The following is a 23,614-nucleotide window of genomic DNA, read 5'->3' on the forward strand; positions in this document are numbered from 1 at the left end:
TCTTGTTGGAAGAGCTCCAGTTGCCGGGGAGCACTGATAGGTGACAGCTCAGCTTTTCTTCCTAGTGGCAGGGATGCCCCCAGCCATGCAGTGCAAAGTAGATGATGTCATTTGGAGCCCTTGCCCCTCAAGCTTCCATGTGACCCCTGACCTTGGTTGGTCCTTCATAGACCCTGCTCCCACCTCTACCCTCTCTCTCCTAGTATCTCGGGTGCTCCTGCTTCCAGGGTCCTTCTAAAGATACAATGCTGCATTCAGTTTCTCACAGATTAAAAGAATCTCTAAGGACAGAATTTCAGGCAACAGCTTGAGACATTTTAGGTGACAGGGCCCTCTGATAAACCAGGACAAAGGATGCTGCCAGCTCACCAAGCCTAGGCTCATTGCCTGGTTACTGGGCTGACAGAGCTGGGTGGGGAATGAGGAAGTATTCCTGAACTCCTGCTTCTTATTTGGGAGTACACACTGTGGATCATCGGAGTTAAAAATGCCTGGGACCAATGGTCAGTGTTCATTTTGCCTGGGAGTGGGAGAAATTCCTTCTGGCCCCAGAACTTCTGTAAACCTCTAGGAGAAAGGAAGGAGTGGGCACAAGTGGTACCTTTGATTAGGAGTCTCCTAAAACTCTAGGATCCTCAGGCCAGAGACTTCTGGCTGCAGGGACCCATGTCACAACCAGTCACCCCAATTTCTATCTGTAGACCCCCTAAGACAGAAAGCTCAGTGAGACTGTGCATGGAGTTTTAGCCTTTCTTGTTTTTTTGGGGGGAGGGGTCAGAGAAGCTACTTAAAAGAGGGGGAAAGGGTAAAAGACTGGAGGCTCCTTAATGTTTACTTTTCTGCCTAGTTAGTCTGCCTTCTCTGGTTTTGGAGGTAGTGTAGAGAGCAAGATGGAGTCACTCATGTCAGTCAGGGAACTGTGTCAAGCAATGACGCAAACAGCTAAGGGCATTGCAGCTATAAGTCCAGTCACCTTAGGTCCTTTCACACCTATAGGGTATAAGACACAACTTAATTGCTCCAACACCATTCCTAACTATGACACATCTTTCTGCAAATTACTTAATATGATTGGCACACACAATGCTACCTTCTTATCAAAAAGTCAACCTACACAACATAACAAAGGAAGAGATCATACCAATATATCCATTATAACAATTAGGTTCAATACATTTTTATTATCTGTTGGTTAATAAAACCTCAATTATCCAAGGAAAATCACCAGCATGGTGGGAAACATTGGGGATTTATTTTAATGCAAATTTAGTGACACATATTGATCCAGGTATGCAACAATATTTCTTTTCATTGATCCAGCCATTAGATGCACAAGGCACGTAAAACACATGGTCAGCACAGCACTGTACTATGAGAATATAACCAGAACTGATTAATCTATACCAATTTACATAGCTAAAAGAGTCACATTTGACAAATGTGGTGTACTACCCAATAGTTCAGGCCCATGTATTATTGAGAGAGGATGTCGGAATACTACATACTGTATGAGAATTTTCCACTGGAAGCCACAATGGACACATGGCATTACCAACACAACACCAAAACTCAAGCCAAATATGTTTAAACCTAATTACTTAACCCTCTGAGAATTGTATACAAACCTATGCCACAGAGATTGGAAATAACCTTCCAAAAGGAACTCAATTTGTTCTATATATAACCCGAATGTAAAATTTATGCTACAGAGCTAGGAACAACCGTCCATGAATGGCCCAACCAACCATTCCTCAATAGGATTAGACTTAGAAAGCCTACAATCCTGGGTAGGGCTAGGCATTACCTCCAACTTAACTATCTCTGGAATTCAGAAAGCAGACATCCAGACTCTTAAGCAGGAGCTATCCGCATTTAAAAAATATGTGAACCCCTACTAAGTCCAATAGGACGTTTAAGTTCCAAGATCTCCTCAGCATTCAGAGAACCACATTCCATTGTCTCAACCATGCATGATTATCATGCCCACCAACTGGAATTTAATTATAACATTGACCATAAAGTTCAGGCCCTCCAGCAAAATTCACTTAACTTTAGACATTTCTACACAAGAGAACAACTAAAAAATAATTGTTGCAGAATCAATAACCTACTGGAGCATGAAATGATATCAGAAGCATTATTGTAACAGGAAAAACTATTCTTCTGACTGGATGGAGTCTCTCTTACAATTAGATACCTTCAGACCATCAGGTTGTGACAATACAGGACAATGTAAACTTTCATTAAGATTTTTAGGGGGCAGAGCTTATTAGCATATGATACCTACGCTGTACCACAACAAATACATTATAGTACAGCACTACTGGCAACACGTACACCCTCATGGATTAATGATATTTACTATCAAAAGAGATGGTATTTCAAGGGTCTAATAACACATATTATTCCTGCCATGAACTGGAAATCAATGCTAATCTTTTTCCTTTAACAAGAACATCCATTGAAAATTTACTTTTGGACACGGGACACTTTAACTGGATAACTTGTACTAATAACTTCTTAGAGTCATGTACTTTTTTTTTTTAAGATTTATTTATTTGAGAGAGTGAGAGCATGTGAGCAGGGGGAGGGGCAGAGGGAGAGGAAGAGAGAGAATCCTCAAGCAGACACCCCACTGAGTATGGAGGTCAACTGGGGATCTATCCCAGGACCCTGAGATCATGACCTGAGCTGAAATCAAGAGTCAGCTGTCCATCCGACTGAGCCACCCAGGTGCCCCTCAGAGGTCATGTTCTTTAATCATAGTAGAATGAATGATACTATCATAACCATAGACAGTGAGTGTGTGAAAAGACTGTATGCTATTATTGTAACATTTAGTAATGTTACCAAAATGGGTACCTTTGTCTCAGAATATTCATATAAAATTTTTAAAACATCTTAGACTAAAGTAACAGAAATACCTTGGGTGAAAATTAACAAAATTGATAAACTTTTAGGTGAAAACTTAGAAGGGCTCAAAGCAACCCATAAAACCTTGACCAACAAGCTAACCCACTTTGAGCATGCTACACAGGCCATTCAAGCAGCTTCGGCAGTCATTAACACCAACTTAGTTGCGTTGAACAAAAATATACAAAACTTATATAATAAATTTTCCTAACAACTCCTTTCTAGAGTTGTTAACAAAACCCTTCAAACACATGATTTGTTCTGGTTCATGGTCTGACCATAATCCTTTAAAATACTTAAAGTAATTCTGTCTCTACACGTTTTGCAAGCCATTAGGAAAATCCTCCTATTGGTTTAGCTATTATTTTTGTTATATATCTTATTAAACATGCTATCAAAGTGTCATGCACTCTCAAGCTTAAGTAGGAAAAATTACAAAAAGACTGATTAACCATACCCTCATCGTTCTTTTCTAGATGTGCCAAGAGCCTATGTTGAAGATTCCATACGTATTTTTGTACTTTTATCTGCCTATAGTTGGCAATGTGATTCTTATTTCATTTATTTGACTGCTTTGTTGACTTGTTAACTTAATAAAGTTTAAATTTAGTTTTTCTTCTTTTTGACTTAATTCTTAGATGCGACTTTGAGTTAGAGTTTTTAAATTTAATCCTTACTTAATTTTGCTTTGATTCAGTTTAATGTATCTAACTTGTTTGGATTTGATGTGATCTTTGTTTTAGGTCAATTGATATTTCGTAGGATTTGAGATTTATTTGATTTTGTTTGATTCTCATTGAAAACACAATTGAATGATTTGGATTTACCTTCTTCCAGGTTAGCAAACTAGTACTGCTGACCTAGTTTAAGACGTATTTGATTCCTGTATGACCCTCACAGATTTGTCATGAGGAATCTCGGGGTAGAATGCAGAGAGTAAGATGGAGTCACTCATGTCAAGCAGGGGCCTGTGTCAAGCAATGACGCAAGCAGCTAAGGGCATTGTAGCTAAGACCAGATATCACTGAGACCAGCACCAGCTTTTGACACACTCAGAAGCGATAACCAAGGGAAACAGAGGAAGTCTGCAAAGGCTCAAGACTGATTAACTCCCTTTAAAAGAAAGGATATTTGCAGCAAACTCAGACTCCTCAGACACTGACCTCTATGTCTGATCACTTCAAGAAGGCAGCTGCTGCTGACGCTGCCTGATTGATGTCCAAAAGAACAGAGATCTTTCTTGTTGTGTTATGCTTGAACATAACAAGCAATAAGTGCCAAGAGCTGACCCAGACCCGAGTGCGGCCTTATCTCAACTGCTCCCTCACAGATTTTCACCTTTGGACTGTTAATTTCCTGTCCTCTGTTCTATATTTTTTTGTTGTGTGACTTGTGCTTTGCTTTTTGTGACCTTTAAGAAAACAAGTTAAACAGGCGGTGAAATGTTACTGCGTTTAGGATACTGAACCTGCTTTATAATTGTTAACCTTGCCTTATAACCGAAAAAGCTGACGTTGTGGAAAGACACCGCTCACGTGTGAGCCTTCATAGCCAGCTGCTGACCGGCAGCTTCGTGTGTTCCCAGGGTTAAAGGTAGGGAGTAACATCTGTCTCGGGCAGGGAAGCAGAGCCGCGCTTAAGGAGAGTGCAGCCGCAGGGCCGGGGAAATCGGGTTTCCCAGGCCCAGGAGATAGAGCCTGCGCAGTCCACGGGTCTTCTGCGGTGAAGGGGCCAGGAGGAAGGGAAAGGATCTTTGGGGTCCTTTAAAGAAACAGCCACATACCTCGGAGCAGCCTACATATATTTGGGTTTTAGCCCTGCCCAAGCCAAGGTTTCTTGAAGTCCCGCCTCCCGGGAACTCCGCCCCAACCTAAGTAACTGCCCGCGCCGGGTCCTATTAGAAATCACCCGCGCCCTGGAGGCGGCTGGGGGCGCTCAGCAGTCGGGACGGAGCACTCGGCAGGCGCAGGCGCTGCGGAAGAAGCGGCACTGGCAGGAGGCGCAGGGGTCGCAGCAGACCGGCGCCGGCGGCTTGCAGCTGTCACGAGTGGCCACGCAGGGGGTGGGTGGCGGGGGCCGGGGCCGAGCCACGTTCTTCCTGGAAGGCTTTTTCTGCGGGGAAACGCCGGGGCTGCCCAAGACGGCCATGCCCACCCCACCCGTCCTCACGTCTGCCTGGGAACTCCTTGGGCAGTGGAGGCCCCAGACCAAACACCTGCACCCGCTGTCCCACTGTCTCCTGGACTTCATGCCCACAGGGAGCCCCACGGGTCCCTGTCTCCCCCAGTCATCCACCCCCCCCCCCCCCCCCCCGCCTCCAAACCCATTAACATTTACTTACCTGGCTGGGCTTGGCCCACTGTTCTCCCGAGGGGATCCCACTCAGTTCTAGAGTTTTAACCACATCTGTGTCTTCCCCCTTCCAGTGTATCCCCAATCTCTGCCTTCACATTGAATCCGGATCCACCCACTTCTTCACCACCTCGCCATCCTAGGCCAGGCCCACTATCTTTGGTCTGCTGCTCTGCCCCACTTACAGTCCAGCCTCCGTTGCACCAAACGGGCCTCTCTGAAGACCTATGAAGGCAACCACTCTGGCTTAAAACCCCCGGTGGCTTTTCTTTGAGCTTTAAGAATAAACCATAAACTTCACTTTGGCTCTTGAGGCCCTCAGGTTTGGCTTCGCCCACCTCTCTGAGCTGAGCTGAGCTGTTGTTGCCACACTGCCTTCTTTCCGTGCACCTGACGAACGCAGAAAATGAGTTCCTGCTGCAGGGCTTCTGAACTGGTTACCCACTTTCCTGAAACCATTCGTTGGCGGTGCTGTTCAATCCAGGTAGCCATTAGCCATATACTTGAAATGTGTCTAGTGCAACTGAAGAAATGAATCTTCAAATTTTATTTAATTTTAATTTACATTTTTAAATAGAAGCAGTGTAAAAATTTTTCTTTAAACATTTTTTTTGTTAGCACAGTTGACTTTATTAAAAATTAGCATAAGAATTGAGATGTACTGTGAACGCACCACCAGGTTTCAGACCTAGCACACACACATATTAATGTAAAATATCTCTCTTTTTATACTGGTCACATATCAAAATGATAATATTTTGGATATATTGGGTTAAATAAAATATTACTAAAGTTAATTACATGTACTTCTTTTTACTTTTTTTAAATGTGGCTACTAGGAAATTTAAGTTTATATATGTAGCTCTCACACTGTATTTTATTTTTTTCTAAAGATTTAATTTGTTTATATGGAAGAGAGAGACCACAAACAGGGGGTGTAGCAGAGGGAGAGAGAGGAGCAAGCTCCCCACTGAGCAGGAAACCCAGTGTGGGGCTGATCCTGGGACCCTGGGATCATGACCTAAGCCTAAGGCAGACTCTTAACAAGCTGAGCCACCCAGGTGCCCTTCACATTGTATTTCTGTTGGGACTTGCTGCTTGAGATTACTGAATTTTTCAGTATGTAAGTGCTGCTTCCTTGGGGAGGGCTTCTGAGACCACTCTTCCTTTCACTTTAATTACCACACTTTAATTCCTTTATAGTGTTTATCATCATCTGAATTTATTTTACCTATTTATTGGCTTACTTGCTGTTTGTCTATTTTCCCCACAAGATGTAAATTCCACGATAGTGGGGATATATCTCTCTTGTTCACTTCTGTAGTCCCCATACCTAGCATGCAAATATATTTATTAATTATGTATTCTTATAGGTCAATTATCTGATCTGCTTGTTTACAGAAGGTCTAGGGAGGAGCAGGGACTTTCTCAAGATCACAGTGCCAGGTCTAAGACAGGAATAATGTGTGCATTTCAACAATGCCTTAATCTAGTATTTCCCACAGTGTGGGGCCCTGTGCCATGGTAGTATGATTTTAGGTGGTACACGAGTATTAAATGACGTTAAGTCACATAGTGAGAAAGGATTCTTTTTTTCAATCTCTTTCAACTTTAACGGCTCTGTTTGGTGCCAATGTATCATTTATGCTTTCCCAACACTTCCATCCTTCCTTCCTTCCCTTCCTTCTTTTCTTAAGATTTTATTTTATTTTATTTATTTAAAAGATTTTATTTATTTATTTATTTGACAGAGATAGAAACAGCCAGCGAGGAGGGAACACAAGCAGGGGGAGTGGAAGAGGAAGAAGCAGGCTTCCAGTGGAGGAGCCTGATGTGGGGCTCGATCCCAGAACGCTGGGATCATGCCCTGAGCGGAGGGCAGACGCTTAAGACTCAGCCACCCAGGCGCCCCATTCTTAAGATTTTATTAATTTATTTGACAGAAAGTGAGAGAGCGTAAGCAGGGGGAATGGCAGAGGGAGAGAGAGAAGCAGACCCCTCACTGAGCAGGGAGCCTGTCCCGAGGATATGGGGCTTGATTTGGGACTCTGGGATCAGGACCAGGATTAGGACCTGAGCAGAAGGCAGACACTTAAACTTAATTGACTGAGCCACCCAGGCGCCCTTTCCCAGCACTTTCTAATCTGACTTTTAACACAGAGAACAAGCCTCAGCTTTAGAGAATTTGGCAGGCAACACCATCAGCTAAAATCCACTAACAATGTTTCATTTTCTTTATACTTATTTTTGTGGCTACCTTATATTTATGGCAAGTAATATTGATTTTCTATCATAGTTATATATTTTTTAAGTTTTAATTTAATTTTTAAAAAGATTTTATTTATTTATTTGAGAGAGAGAGAGAGTGCGCAAGTGGGGGGAGGGAGAGGAAGAAGCAGACTCCCCACTGAGCAGGGAGCCCCCCCTGGGGCTCCATCCCAGGACTCTGCAATCATGACCTGAGCTGAAGGCAGACACTTAACCGACTGAGCCACCCAGGTGCCCCTTAAGTTTTAATTTAATTTAATAAATTTGTTTTTTTATTAAAGATTTTTCTATTTGTCAGAGAGAGAGAAGGGGGGAGAGCACAAGCAGGGGGATTGGGCAGGCAGAGGGAGAAGCAGGCTCCCCGCTGAGCAAGGAGCCCCACGTGGAACTCCATCCCAGGATTCCAGGACCACAACCCGAGCAGAAGGCAGACACTCAACTGGCTCAGCCACCCAGGCGTCCCTTGAGTTTTAATTTTAAACAAATATATTAAGTAAATAAGTGAAACTCGGTTATGGCAAAAATTTTGGGGGGTGCCTGGCCGGCTCAGTCAGTGGAGCATGTGACTCTTGATCTCAGGGCTGTGAGTTCAGGCCCCACGCTGGGTGTAGAGATTACTTAAACATAAAAGCTTTCAAAAAAAAAAAAATTGTGGGAAGTGGTTCTGATATAACTGAGCCTTAGGAAACAGTGCATTCATTCAAAAGAATAAGTGATGGTGACATTTCAGTCAGAGGGCTAGCTTGTATAACAAGATGCTTTTTAGCAGGTAAGTTATTTTGCTTAGTGAACCTTAGCTCTCTGGGCTTCTGTGGGGGCTCTGATTCAGGGCTTGAGGCCAGGAAGCCTTTAGATAGCTTTCAGCTTCTTTTGTTCATGTAAGGATGGAAAATTTTTCATTTAGTTCCTAGCTAGAATTCCCTTTTAAGTCTGGTCCCACCCCAGTGAGAACTCCCAGTCCTACCTTGGAAGATCTCTTCTTTTCCGCCTCTTTTCTGCTGATCTTTTTGGATTTCTTGTTCAGCGCTTCAAATAGAGACAGAAGGAGAAAATCAGATGTTTCTGGAGGCCAGGAGCTGCAGTAAAGTGGGAGGAACCGGAGGGGGCTCCAGGAAGTCTCAGGGTGGGGGAGAAGAAGGGTTGGCTGGATGAAGAACAACTTGAAACTGAGGCCAGCAGGTTCTTGTTAGCCTGGCTGGTGACCTGGAGCCAGGGACTGAAAGAAAAGTGTCCTCTGAGGGAAGGCAAAGAGGAAATCCAGGAAGGCTCTGAAAAATGCTGTGTCATGTACATGGATGGACCTATGTTTCCTGTATTCCGATTTTTCATTTCTCAGAGCTATGGAGCCTGGCACACCTGATTTGAATCCTGACTCTGCCATTTAACAGCTGTGTTTCCTTAGGCAACCTACTTAATCTTCTTAAGATCCAGTTTTCTCTGTAAATAGGACTATAATATCCACCTTGCAGGGTTGTCTTGAGGATGAAAAATGTATGTTTATAAAGTGAGAAGTCTGGCACATCAAAGGTGATCAAAGGTGATACTTACTTCCCTGATACATCTAGAACATTCTCTCTTCCAAGTGAGAGGCAAGGCAGTGAGGGACATTAGTTTACAACTTGGGTTCTGGAATTAAACACCTGGGTTTAAATTCTGGCTCTGCCAATTAAGAACTGTGTGATCTCATGTTAGTGACTTAACTTTGCTAAGCCTCAACGTTCTCAACTGTGAATAGGAATAAAAACAGTACTCACTTTCCAGTGCCTAGCACACAAGGAGTATATGTGTTACTATTATTTTTATCAGATGAAGTTGAACTAGAAGATGTTCGATGCCAGGCTGTAATGTTCCTGATATTCCCCCCTGAGCAGTCTTTCTCAATTCTTAACCCTGAAAGGACTAGTTCATCCCCTACTCGGTTATATTCCGCAGCATTTTCTACCATTTTTACTGTTGACAGTTCTGTGATTCAATAAGTTTCAGAAATGCTAAGTTAAGCCAAATTCATGAAGTGTCTTGACTTCAGGGGTTCTCAGAGCCTCTAACATGCAAAGCTGCATATTTGATTGGTGGTATGCAGGGCTTTTTAAAACCATGTGAGTCAAGGAATACTTTGTTCCTCTAGGATTACTTTGAAGAATAAGCACAAAGGAGCTCTGACGTGTCAATGAATCCTGTAGCCTCCTTTCGCGGTCCAGAATCCAGAGACTAGGCACCAAGACATACTACTTACCTACAATAGAGACAGAAGGGAAATCCAACAGGTTCGCGGAGGAGTTGCTCCTTAGGCTCCTGTCATCCCCGGGCTTTTCCTCAGGTGCCAGGTGGCTGTAGGCAGTGAGGAAGCACAGGGAGACCAGCAGGGTGGCCAGGAGTAGGTGGAAGATATTCATCCTGGAGGCCTGAGTGGGACAGAGAAGGCAGTCAGGCTGGTGGGCCAGGGGTCTGGCAAGAGAATGTCCCCTCTTGCTTTCCTTGTGTTTCTTTGGGCTGGTGCTCTGACTCCATTTTGTAAGTGTCCCAGTGGAGTTGGAGGACTACCAAGGCTTAGGACAGGAAAGGGGAGCTGATGAAGGAAGAAGAGAGAAAAGGAGAGATAGGGAGAGGAAGAGAGACAAGGAAAGGAGGGAGAATGAAGCAAAGAGAAAAGGAATGCATTGCAATTGGTCTCTGTCATCCAGAGGGTGAGGTGATTTTTTTTTTTTTTTAAGTCAGTGGCCCAGGAGACCCTAGGCCTGGCAGAGTTGTTGAGTGGTCCCCAGTAGTGCCTCACAGTGGCAGAGGTTTTACTAAGGTGCAGATGATAAAGCTCATAAGACTCTGAGAAAGAGGCAGTGATAAATGGCACCTTCAGACAAGGGTGTATGTTGTTGCATATGCTGTATTCCCATGGCCAGAGGGAATGATGCAGGTCTGGTTTGTGTGAGAAGGATGGACCTGTTGACATGGGCTAACTGCATTTACTGACTTATTGCTAGCTGGATTTTGATGAAGCAGACAGATCCCAGAGTGGATTTCTTCCCATGAATCCTCCGTTTGGCTTAATCAGGGCTCAAAGCTTCAGTAGCGTCTTCACCTTCTCTGAGTGTGGGATCCCCACTCCTTCCCTGCTCTGAGCATTGTTCTCTCCAGTCTGGGAAAAAACTGAGGCTGCTTTTCCAAAGTTCTCTCTACTCTGCCATAAAGCACGGCGGGTGAGAAGAGAATAAAAACAATCTGCTCATGCTGGTCCTGCCCACTCCTGGGCTCCCCTTACAGCAGCCTGGCAATTTCTAGCCTACTCCTCCCAGCCTAATAAACTACAATTAATAAAATACAATTTCTTAGAACCTAAGTAATTTAGTGGAACTATATAACTAAATCGAGTCTGAGAAGGGTGAAATCTCAGTGGAATTAATCTTATTTGTGTGTTGGGAGAGGGCAAAGAGTGAGTACTCCTTGCACCAATCCTGGGGAGGGATATGTATATTCTAAAAGTAATACAGGCCTGTAATGCCTAGTTGTATTATCATCCTCAGGGTCAGATTTTTTTTTCTTTTTTTTTTTAGAATTCAGAATTTTGTGGATTTTAGAAAACTAATATCATCTATATACTATATTAAACCACATACAAGGGGTCTGGGAGCACCCATAATAAGAATTTTTATACTCCTGAAGCAAAAATGTGAGAATATTCATAATAAACAAGATAAACAAAGACTATGAATTGATTTGCATCAATTGAAGATAGGTTTTGTTGCCAAGAAACTTCAGGAAAGGTCAGGTTTTGCTGCCAAAAGAATAAAGAACTCTGACAGTTTTCAGACTTTGGGGATTTTGCAATTTCAGATAAAGGATTATGGATCTGTATAAACCCTCATTGTCGTTACTACTCAACATGGGACACACACTCCCTGCTAATTAATACAGATAATAATGCTGATAGCAATGACTACCTGTGCAGTTGTGTTTCTCAAGAATAATTTGTCCTTCCATTCTGACATGGTGAAGACTGTTCTTTGATCTGTGGTGTCACTGGAGACAATTCCTTCTCGTAAATTCGTCATCTGGTTTAAGTTACTGCTTAGGATTTAAGATGAGTTTCTGTTCAGCATGGTGGATATAAAGAATCCAGAAAGGGGAGTTAGGTCACCTGGATGTACCTGCCATTTAAGTGACTATGCAACCCTGGCCCATCTGGGCCTCTGCTTTCTCTTCTGTAAAAAGAGAGGATAGGACTACATGACTTAGTACACATTATGAGGCACAGAGTTGAAACTTAATAAAGATTTGTTTAATGAATGAAAGAATCTTAAGACCTTTCTATTCTAAAATCCTATGAATCAGTGATTTCTGATTCTTGCTTCCTGGACTTTGGAGCAGGTTAAACAATTGTACAAAGATTTTGTTAAGGCCATTTGTATATCCTTAACAGTTAAGGGATTTGCAAAAGCATGAATGTGACTGAATCTGAGTAAACCCTGGAAAAGAGGGCATGGAAAGTCATGGCTAGATACAATTAGCTGTGTATCTCAGGAGTCTTGCTGATGTGTGTGTGCACATGTTTACGTATGCGTGTTACATGAGTACACAGGTGCTAATGTGTAAGGGCTCTAATTGAGGGACTATGGGAGACAACAGTATCTAGATCATCTCTGAGTATGATAAAATGAGTAGATGGTATATCAGTATAGAGTGCACACTCCCTGTGCACTGCAGACATCCCCTTAGCTATGGGACTGGGGATAGCCCGATATCTTAATCCTTTAGGGTCAAGGCCTTGGTCCCCAAAGCAAAGGAAAGGATTATAATTTCCCAACCTTGGGTTTTGCTTGTGGCATCAGTGAGGGGACCTAGGGTGTCTGGGAAGCCAGCAAGTTAGTATTGCTGGGAAGGTGACTGGGCTCTTTTGGTTGAAATAGTGGCTTCTACCAGTCTGGCCAAGCACTAATTACCAGGGACATGGGGTTCTGGGTGAAGCTCATGCCGGTGGAGGAAAAAAGTGGCCAGAGGCAAAGTAGTGTATTGTAGAGGCCTAACATGGAGGAGCATCTCATATAGGCCAGTGGTGCTGGAGGCAGACTCTACCCTGATCAATCTTTTCAAACAAAACGTATACTTGGGAAGAAAGGGAAATTAAAGCAGGAGGGAATCTTAACCTTGAAACTGTCTGCAAACCTTTGCCTATATGTGCATTTTTACTGGGGAGAAGGTCCATAGCTTTCTCTGGAACTATAAGGGGTCTCTGGTCCCTAAAAAGCTCAGAACCCCTTCTTTGCAACCGGAGTGGGGCTTATCCAGAACCACAGGCACATGAGAACAGAGGATACTGTCATTTTTTTTTTTTTTCTGTTCAGGCAATAATTGAGTTCTATACTTGGGAAAGTGTGCTTGTTGGAAGGGACATATCATTCCTGTACTGGTATAAAATAAAGAAATATAATAATGAAACAAACCAAAGAATATAAACACTATGGTTCCATTTGTGGACCAATATCAAAACTCCCTCAAATGTAAATATGCTTACATATGCAAAAAAAAAAAAAGAGTGGAAGGATACACATTAAAATTTTAATAATGAATACTTTTTTTTAAAGATTTTATTTATTTATTTGACAGAGAGAGAGAGAGCCAGTGAGAGAGGGAACACAAGCAGGGGGGTGGGAGAGGAAGAAGCAGGCTCCCAGCGGAGGAGCCCGATGTGGGGCTTGATCCCAGAATGCCGGGGATCACACCCTGAGCAGAAGGCAGACACTTAACAACTGAGCCACCCAGGCACCCCAATAATGAATATTTCTTAGGAGTGGAATTGAGGATGGGGAGTGAGGTAGAGACATGCACTTCTTCATGTACTTCTGTATTTGAATTTCCTTTTCAAGAATGCTATTACTTTGGGGCTCCTGGGTGGCTCAGTTGGTTAAGCATCTGCCTTCAGCTCAGGTCATGATCCCAGGATCCTAGAACCAAGCCCTATATCGGGCTCCCTGATCAGTGGGGAGTCTGCTTCTTCCCCTCCCTCTGCTCCCCCCCTTCTTCTCTCTGTCTCAAATAAATAAATAAAATCTTTAAAAAAAAGAATGTTATTACTTTGTAATAAAAAATGAAAGATGATAGAAATAAAATAACACTATTTGACATAACATCAAAAGATTTAAAGAAGATGGATGGAGAGTTATATTTGATTTGTGACAATGAGGCTGTGGAATTTGCAGGACCTTCCTCCTCCTTTGTACCTCAAATTCAAGGTACAGCTTGCTCTTAGCACCTACTGCCCTGTCACCAAAACGTAGGGCTTTCTCATAGCATATATTTCTTTTACGCTTCTCTGCCCTGGAAAGTTCTCAAAGCCTTTAATCCTTCTGGTTCATCAGCCACTGTTTCTGATATGCCAAAACCTGGGAGAGGTAGCACACAATTTTTGTTATAGTTTTGTTTCTCAGCCAGATGAGCTATACCAAACACTGAAGGTCAGAGCCGGAGGAGAAATATCTCTTATTCGCAATTACCTAGATTGCTCACATAAGATGCTCAGCAGCTGCATAAGATCCTACCACCCTACACATCTTTACCCATCTGAGCAACAGGCGATAGGCATCCATGACAAGTGCCTGGCTGTGCTGAGCTTAGGAGGCTCCATTAGGGCTATCGGCTCATTCCTTAATGTTCCCTCAGGCTCATCAGTGAGGTAATTTCTGGGGTACTATGAAGGTGTCAATATGTTTTATCTCCTTAGCTTTCTCCTAGAATAGCCAATCAAGCAACAAATATTTTTTGCATGCCATGGGAAGGAAGCCTTCCCATGGCAGTTAGTGTTACAGGATTAGGCAGACCTCTGAGAAGGGCAAGAGAGGGAGAACCAAAGAAAGCAGGGTCCAGAGAACTTTGGGACATGGTGTTAGGAGAGCAAATTTTGCTGAGGGTGGGGATGGTGGGGATGGGACACCAAAAGGAAAGAAGGGACTGATGGAAAGGGCCTGAAGAAAGGCACTTCGGGGACTGAGCCCAACATTCCAAGAGATCATTTAATTAACCTAATTCATAACACGTGGGGAAAACATTAGAAAGACAAGGCCAACAGAGCATGAGGAATTCACCAACCTCGTAGTTAGTTCTTGCTCTGGCTTTGGTAACCCTGTCCCAGAGGTTCAGCATCCCTGCCGAACTCCTAGCCAAATCTACCCTAAGCCAAGCCTTAGACAACTGTGAATGTCTCGTGTGTGTGTGTGCGTGCATGTCTCTCTCTCTCTTTTTTTTAAGATTCCATTTATTTGACAGAGAAACACAGCGAGAGAGGGAACACAAGCAGGGGGAGTGGGAGAGGGAGAAGCAGGCTCCCCAGCTGAGCAAGGAGCCTGATGTGGGGCTGGATCCCAGGTCCCTGGGATCATGACCTGAGCCGAAGGCAGACGCTTAATGACTGAGCCACCCAGGTGCCCCATGTGTGAATGTCTCTTAATTGACGTCCTGCCTCCTTTCTTGTCCAGTTCCACCCAAATAGTAGCCAGAGTGATTGGGGAAGGGAGGCATGATTCAAATCACACATCACTCCCTGCTTAAAATCTTTTAGAGCTTCCCTTTGTTCTTGAAATAAAATCAAAATTTCCTACAAAACCCTGTTACGCTCTCTGGACTCATCTGATAGACTTTCCTGCTCAATCACTATATTCTAAACATATTGTACTCCTTTCTGGTCCTAGAATGTGCTAAACTGTTTCCTAATTCAGGGCCTTTACACCTGTCATTCCCTTAACCCTAACTATTCATTCCCTGGCCTAACTTGATTCCCTCAGCTCTTCACATGGCTGAATCATTGGCAACCTTTGGATCTTTGTACAAATATCACCTCTTTCTTTGACCACTTTATCTGAAAGTGTCCTTTCTTCAGTTTCTGTCTATCCCAACAACCATTTCCTTCATAGCTCTTACAAATTAGCAATTATCTATGTTTATCTTCATAATGGCTTTCCTTCTCTTGTAGAAATTAAACTCCCAGAAGGTAGGGACCTTGTTGTCATATTCATTTTGCTGCCCCCACTGCTAAGCAATGCCTGGCACATAGCAGACACTCAATAAATATTCGGTGAATGAATGAATGAATGGGTAGCAAAGAAAACCAACAACAGAAAATCTTTAGTTTGCTGGTCCCTTCAGGCCAACAGCACAGGTTACAGTCAAATTTGATTGTGTTCAATGTCTTTTCCTTGGCCTTTGTTCTATCATGCTGGGGATTTGACAATTCTTGGGTTTTATCAGTATCCCTTATCTGAGTGCTAGGATAGGACTCTGGCTTTTCTTAATATCTTTGATCTTGTGCTTGACCAAAAAATGTAAGAGAGACCATTTACTTTGTGGATAAAAGTGCCTGGCAAGGGGGCTAAGATGGGAATATAAAAATCTTGGGGCCTTTGGGGCGCCTGGGTAGCGCAGTCGTTAAAGCGTCTGCCTTCGGCTCAGGGCGTGATCCTGGCTTTCTGGGATCGAGCCCCACATCGGGCTCCTCCGCTGGGAGCCTGCTTCTTCCTCTCCCGCTCCCCCTGTTCCCTCTCTCGCTGGCTGTCTCTCTGTCACATAAATAAATAAAATCTTAAAAAAAAAAAAAGGATCTTAGGGCCTTAGAACTGGAAGAGACTTTAAGGATCTTGTCCAAGGAACTTAAGCCTGGCTATGCATTAGAATCATCAGGGGAGCTTTTTGCCACCATACCCACAATACTGTGTTAAGATACAATTTACATACAGTAAAATGCACACATTTTAAGTATCCAGCTTGATGAATTTTAACTTCTATATACACTTATGTAACCACTACTCAGACCAAGGTATAGAATACTTCTTTAACTCCTGAAAGTTCCCTTGTGCCTCCTTCTAGTCAATACCTGTTTTTACCCTTCGGAGGTAACCTCTATTCTTACTCTAACCACCATAAATCATTTTTTCTGTTTTTTTGTACTAAAATAAATAGAATCATACTGAATGAAATCTTTTGTGCGGGACTTATTTCTTCTTTTGCTCAACATATTTTTGAGGTTTTATCCACTTTGTTGCATGCACAAGTAGTTTTTTGTTTTTTGGTTTTTTTGCTGGTTAGTATTTCACTGTAAATACATCACATTCATTTATCCATTCTCTTGGGGAGCTTTTACAAGAAGTAAACCCAAACCTTTCCTAGGCCCACTGAATCTGAATCTCCAGGAATGGAGCCTGGAAGACATATTTTTCATAAGCTTCCAGGTGATTGTGATGTATGGCCATGTGCAAGAAACACTAATTTTGTCCATCCACCCTGGTTCTACAGAGAAGACAACTGAGGCTCAGGGTAGGAAAGGGGTTCCCTAAGTAGACACTTGAACTAGTAAGAGGCAAGACTAGAACTTCTTCCACTGTGCTACTCTTGCCATTGCAAGACAACTCAAACTGCTACTTAGTAATTAGTGACAAAGGCAGGGATGTGAATCATAATCGCTTCCGTTTATTGAGTACCAGCTATATGCCAGACTCTGCTCTAGGCACATTACGTACATTTAATCCTCTTAATAAACTACATATCATAGCTGAGGAAACTGTAACCCAGAGCAGCCCAAAGAACAGAAATAGTGAGTACACGGAGAGACATCAGTCCGAAGTTTGCCTCACTCGGGTCACAGAAGGTTGGCATCTTTTCCTGATGTGGAAAGGAGGAACAGTACAAACTTGTTGGTTTGGGGGCCTCCTGTCCTGGTCCAGTCCAGCTTGCTATGGTAGAAATAAACAAAACCAAACAAAACAGTATTTACCTTGCTTTTCAAGCCCTGGTTTTAGAACTCCTTCAGTTCTGTATATTCAGTGTTCCATCAGTGAAAGTTGTTGACTGTCAGATAAATTAAAAATGTTCCAGCTAAGGAGAGGGTGATATGTTTGCTTAGCTACTTGCTCTTTCTCCTCTACAGACAAGTCTCCCACAGGGGTGGGGACTACAAATGTTGCCAGTGAGTCTGTCAGGGATGCCTCTCCACATATGGGAAGCATGTTTCCCTAAGTGGGGAGGGCCTTGGCTCTTTCAGCAGGGAGTAAACTGACCCTAGCAATTAGGAACTGAAACGGGTCAGAGACACATCTGCTAGTTGAGATGTTGAACCTGGAGTTCTGAGAGTCTTGCAAGCTCTGTTTTTCAATAATGAGGGAGACTGGAAAGTATAAGGGAAGGGCCGGCTGAGGAAATAGAGCGTTCTCTTCTGTAGCTGGTGGGATTGAAGGAGAAGAATGGGAAAGGATGGGGAAGGAGAGAAGAAACCTTGTGGATATTGACAAAGACTCTCCCTGATCCAACTTTAGACTCTTCTGAGGCTTCCCAGCTAGGCCTCCATCTTGGCCCTCATCCTGTCTTTGGCCTGCCTAGCATAGTTTCAGTAAGAATCCCGTCAATTTAGTGAGAATCTCCCCACCCCTAATATCTGATTGAGTTCCTCATCCCCCATCTTTGACGTATAAGGCTGCCTTTAGCAAGAATCCTGTTAGGTCAGTTTAGCAAGAATTCCCCCTATCCTTTGTGTCTCCTTTCAGTAATTTTCCATCTACTGACCCTCACTCTGCTCGTTGGCTATAAATCCACAACTATCTTTGCTGCATTTGGAGTTGAGCCTGATCTCCATCCATTATGGCAACATCCCTACTGAAATAGGCTTAAAGAAAGCCTTCCTTAGTATTTTAACAAGCGTCAGAATGATTTTTTCTTTAATAATACCAAAACGATTTGATCTCTTAGGGTGTTTCTATATATACAGACACATTTGTCTCTTGTGACTGAATTGACTAGTCTAATTTTTATGCTTAACAGATGCCAAATTGTACAATATTCTAATGGGTGGCTTTGGTCTTAGGTGGACAGCCTGCTTCAGGACTGTTCTGCAGAGATCAAGAACCATGTGGCAGGCCCAGGATCCGCCTAAGGGTCCCTGAGTTAGGATTTGAAAGAAGGCTTAATTAAGGCTGTGTTCTTCCTTAAGAAGCAAAAAGACACAAATCAACCAGGCAGCTGCTTGTCAGCATGAAATATGTCTCCATGTTCTACTGAAACAGGGGTCAGAGTCCAGGCTTCCCGGATATTTATTCCCACATTGTACAAGGAATACAATGCTCGTAGGAGCTGCTAAAATGATTACTTTGATCTACTGACATCATTCCCTTCAGTCCGATTTAGTGCTTATTACTCAACAAAGACCTTAGTGGGGACTTCACTGATTTTGTTTTTGTCTCCAAGAAACCACTTCTCTCCCATTTCTTTGCCCCAGATCATGCTGCCTTCTGATTTTCTAAATTCCGCACTCACTAAGCATGGCCTGAAGCTAGGCTGATGGTCTGCTACAGCTCACAACTTTACAGCAGATGGAAAGGAAGAGGCTTTGATGTCAGATGAAATATTCTGCAGAAAAGGATCAAGGGCAGAACCAAGAAAATATAGCTGAACAAATCTTTTTTAAAAAAAGATTTTATTTATTTTAGAGAGAGCACAAGCAGGGGGAGGGGCAAAGGGAGACGGAGAGGGAGAGAATCTCAAGCAGATTCCATGCTGAGCACAGAGCCCTTTACAGGGCTCAATCTTATGACTCTGAAATCATGACCTGAGCCAAAATCAAGAGTTGGACGCTTAATTGACTGAGCCATCCAGGAGCCCCAGAGCTGAACGAATCTTAAGACTATGTATGAATTAGTTCGAAGAGAAAGTAGAAAAAGTTTTGAAACAGATGCCCATGTGTTTCCGGAGTGGGTCAAGATCTTCTGATCCCACAAAGTCCTCCAAGATAACCAAAGAAAACTGAAAGTGGCTCCAGTGTGCCATTCCTACTCCTAGCGTCTCTTCAATGGAAATGGCAAAATAAATGTCCAATGTTGCTGAAGTGGAGAAGATTCATCCACAATTGAAAATATTAACCTGAGCTTTCCTCTGGGCCAATAAAATGTGTGAAAATGGGAATCCACTCTGAAAACTCAAACATTTAGAAAGGAAAAGAAGGCTTTGCCATAAATGGACTTCTGGTTATCGCTTCTACACAGACAGATTGATCCCAAATCCTAAATTCTGCTCTGTGACAATCATTAGAAATCTGATACTTTCTGGTGTCTTTCTGAAGACATTAAAGAAGTGCTAAAATTTGACTTGGAGTCAGAGTTGAGATTTTGGAGTACTTCTTTCTAAGGATTTTTTTTTTTTTTTATTGCTAGGAAATGGAAAAAGCAGAGTAAACAAAAGTAAGAAGCTACTAGTTAGCAGAAGGTAAACTGCTTTGACTAACAAGTTCTTTAAACTTTCCAAAGCAGTAGCAGCTTCACTCATTCTGAAAGCATATTTAAGTTGCCAACTAACTCCATATGCTTCCCCTCAAAGAACAGAGGCCAAAGGAACTTTGTTTCAGACTTTACAGCAGAAGAGGCTTGCTGCTTGTTTGTCTGTAATTTCAAAGACAAGAATAAGAAAACAACCAATCATCCTACAAAAATTATTCCAAACTTCATTCCATCTCATGGGCAGGAAGATTCTCACTGATGCACAATGAAAAGAAGAACTGACTCGTCATCTGAAAAGCAGCAGTAAGCAGACCAGGAGAACAGGCCAGGTTTTATAAGGGAAGCAAAAGTAAAGGGTAGCATTTATTTTACAGAGGGATCTCTAACAACTCAGGTTGTTTGAAACTTAAACCCAGAAAAGAAGATGGGATCTCTGCAGGGAGCAGAAGAAAAGTGTTTCCCTCCTACTTACAGTGCCTTTTAGTCAGCCTCTGTAATGAAGGGAAGCAGAAGCAGAGTGTCTTCCCTCTCCTTAAGCAGCAGAGGCAATGTGTTCCAGTGAGATTTTTAAAAGACCTGGGGAGCTCCCAGCAGCTGGCTTAGCATCTCATCCTTCTGCTTTCAGTCAAGCGAAGACTGTGCCTTCATATTCATTCTGGCAGCCCCAAGGATATCTAACTTCCCTATATTTGTTGTTTGATTTCATATATTTCTCCTCAGTTTTGGAATTGAAATAGGGGTTGACACAAAAGTTAGAAGAAGTTGAAAAGAAAGTGGTTGCACTGAGGATACTCGGGGCCAAGATTTAATGAGAATTTACTTCAGAATGGATCCCAGGAGATAGAATGAAACTTTGACCTAAGGAATTAACCTGGAAAAACAAATCCTGCCAGAAAAGGGTTTAATTCAGCCTCTTTCAGAAATTCTGGGTGGGCTAAGGAGCACTTGGTGGAGAAATTAAACCCTAGATGGACAGATTGCTGAGGCCTCGCTTGTCTTATTAGTAAAATCTCTTTGGAAACTTTCAATATTGGTCTTACAGTTTTCAAATTTCTATGTAAGTTTCCATCAGTTGAGGGTTCTGCCCTTCTGCTGATTCTGTAGGTTATTAGGCTGTGGCTCTTCTCTTCTCCTTCCTCATTTGGGCTTTACTTGAACAAATTAGAATTACAAGGTCACAATTTATGGCCCCTTGGGTGATGTGAAGCTTAGAGGCTCTGTAGAAGGGAAAAGCTTAAGATAGAGCCCTGCAGCAAGCATTGCCTGTTTTTGTGGGGATGTCAGTGAAAGAGTGTGATAGGAAGTGGCACAGTTCTACATTAATTTAGCCTTATTTGTTTCTCTATATCTATTTTTTTTCTTTTAAAGATTTTATTTATTTATTTGACAGAGAGAGAGACAGCCAGCGAGAGAGGGAACACAAGCAAGGGGAGTGGGAGAGGAAACAGCGGGCTCCCAGTGGTGGAGCCTGATGTGGGGCTCGATCCCAGAACGCCGGGATCACGCCCTGAGCCAAAGGCAGATGCTTAACGACTGAGCCACCCAGGCGCCCCTCTATATCTATTTTTTTTAATTCCAATATAGTTAACATACAGTGTTCTATTAGTTTCAGATGTACAATATAGTGATTCAACAATTCCATACATCATCCAGTCTTTGTCAAAATAAGTGTACTCTTAATCCCCTTCACCTGTTTCACCCATCTCCACCAACCTCCCCTCTGGCAACCACCAGTTTGTCTCTGTAATTAAGAGGCTGTTTTTGGGTTGTCTCTTTTTTTCTTTGTTGTTTTGTTACTTAAATTCTACATATGAGCGAAATCATATAACATTTGTCTTTCTCTGACTTATTTCACTTAGCAATATTCTTTCTATATCCATCCATTTGTTGCAAATGCCAAGATTTCATTCTTTTTGATGGCTGAGTAATATTCCATTGTATATATACACCACATCTTCTTTGTCCATTCATCAGTCAATGGACATTTGGGCTCTTTCCTCAATTTGGCTATTGTTGATAATGCTGCTATAAACACCATGGTGCATGTATCCCTTTGAATTAGTATTTTTGTATCCTTTAAGTAAATACCTAGTAGTGCAATTGCTAGATCATACCATAGTTCTATTTTTAACTTTTTGAGGAACCTCCATATTGTTTTCCAGAGTGACTGCACCAGTCTGCATCTCCACCAGTAGTGTAATAGGGTTCCCTTTTCTCTGCATCCTTGCCAACACCTGTTGTTTCCTGTGTTATTAATTTTAGCCATTCTGACAGGTGCGAAGTGATATCTCATGTAGTTTTGATTTGTATTTCTCTGATGAGTGATGTTGAGTATCTTTTCATGTGTCTTCTAGCTATCTGCATGTCTTCTTTGGAAAAATGTCTATTCATGTCTTCTGCCCATTTTAAACTGGATTATTTGTTTTTCAGGTGTTGAGTTTTTTATATATTTTGGATACTAACCCTTTATTGGATATGTCATTTGCAAATATCTTTTCTCATTCTGTAGGTTGACTTTTAGTTCTGTTGATTGTTTCCTTCACTGTGCAGAAGCTTTTTATTTTGATGAAGTCCCAATAGTTTATTTTTGCTTTTCTTTCCCTTGCTTCAGGAGACATATTTATTAAGAAGGTGCTATGGCTGATGTTAAAGAGGTTATTGCCTGTGTCCTGTAGGGTTTTGATGGTTCCTATCTCACATTTAGGTCTTTAATCCACTTTGAGTTTATTTTTGTGTATGGTATAAGAAAGTGGTCCAGTTTCATTTTTTTTGTGTGAGTAGCTGTCTAGTTTTCCCAACGCCTTTGTTGAAGACACTGTCTTTTTCCCATTCTGCATTCTTGTCTCCTTTGTCAAAGATTAATTGGCCACACAAAGTTGATTTCTGGGTTCTCTATTCTGTTCCACTGATTTGTGTGTCTGTTTTTGTGGCAGTACCATACTGTTTTGATTACTACAGCTTTGTAGTATACTTGAAACCTGAAATTGTGATACTTCCAGGTTTGTTTTTCTTTTTCAAGATTGATTTGGCTATTTGGGGTCTTTTGTGGTTCCATACAAATTTTAGGATTCTTTGTTCTAGTTTTGTGAAAAATGCTGTTGGTATTTTGGCAGGGATTGCATTAAGTCTGTAGTTTGCTTTGGATAGTATAGACATTTTAACAGTATTTGTTCTTCCAATCCACGAGCATGGAATGTCTTTCCATTTGTTTGTGTTGTCTTTGTTTTCTTTCATCAATGTTTCTTAGTTTTCAGGGGACAGGTCTTTCACCTCCTCAGTTAAATTTATTCTTAGGTTCTTTATTCTCTTTGATACAATTGTAAATGGGATTGTTTTCTTCATTTCTCTTTCTGCTGTTTCATTATTAGTGTATAGAAATGCAATGGATTTCTGTACATTGATTTTGTATCCTCAACTTTACTGAATTAATTTATCAGTTCTAGTTCTATCAGCTTTGAGCCTGACACAGGGCTTGATCTCATGACCTGAGCCAAAATCAAGAGTTGAACATGTAACTGACTGAGCTACCCAGGCGCCCCAATCCTTTGCTCCTTTTAAAATAGGGTTATTTGTCTTTCTTTGGTTGAGTTAGAAGAGTTCTTTATATATTCTGGATAAAAAAATCTTTATGAGATAAATGATTTACAAATATTTTCTCCCATTCTGTGGGTTATCTTTTCACTTTCTTGGTGGTGTCTTTTGAGGCACTAAATTTTTTTTTTTTAAGATTTTATCTATTCATTTGAGAGAGAGAGAGCCAGCCAGCGAGAGAGGGAACACAAGCAGGGGGAGTGGGAGAGGAAGAAGCAGGCTTCCAGTGGAAGAGCCTGATGTGGGGCTCG

At 42.2% G+C, this 23,614-nt stretch overlaps 1 protein-coding gene across 5 annotated transcripts in view; it reads right to left on the reverse strand.

Annotated features, from left to right (window-relative positions):
- Nucleotides 1-1,148: 1,148 nt before the first annotated feature.
- The window catches only part of ASIP (agouti signaling protein), a 122,258-nt gene continuing 99,792 nt past the window's right edge, over nt 1,149-23,614 (reverse strand). For 4 of the 5 annotated variants that reach the window (XM_057312587.1, XM_048222387.2, XM_026503323.4 and 1 more), the window contains 3 exons: nt 9,767-9,935; nt 8,498-8,559; nt 1,149-5,025 (listed from right to left, as the gene is read on the reverse strand). In XM_057312587.1, the coding sequence (XP_057168570.1) occupies nt 4,849-5,025; nt 8,498-8,559; nt 9,767-9,935 (408 nt within the window). In that variant the 3' untranslated portion in view covers nt 1,149-4,848. Of the gene's footprint in view, nt 5,026-8,497; nt 8,560-9,766; nt 9,936-17,284; nt 19,508-23,614 lie in introns of those variants that run through there. The other variant, XM_057312588.1, reaches the window with a different exon arrangement.

The sequence above is a fragment of the Ursus arctos genome, unplaced genomic scaffold (genome assembly GCF_023065955.2).
Source record: "Ursus arctos isolate Adak ecotype North America unplaced genomic scaffold, UrsArc2.0 scaffold_16, whole genome shotgun sequence".
NCBI classification, from domain to species: domain Eukaryota; kingdom Metazoa; phylum Chordata; class Mammalia; order Carnivora; family Ursidae; genus Ursus; species Ursus arctos.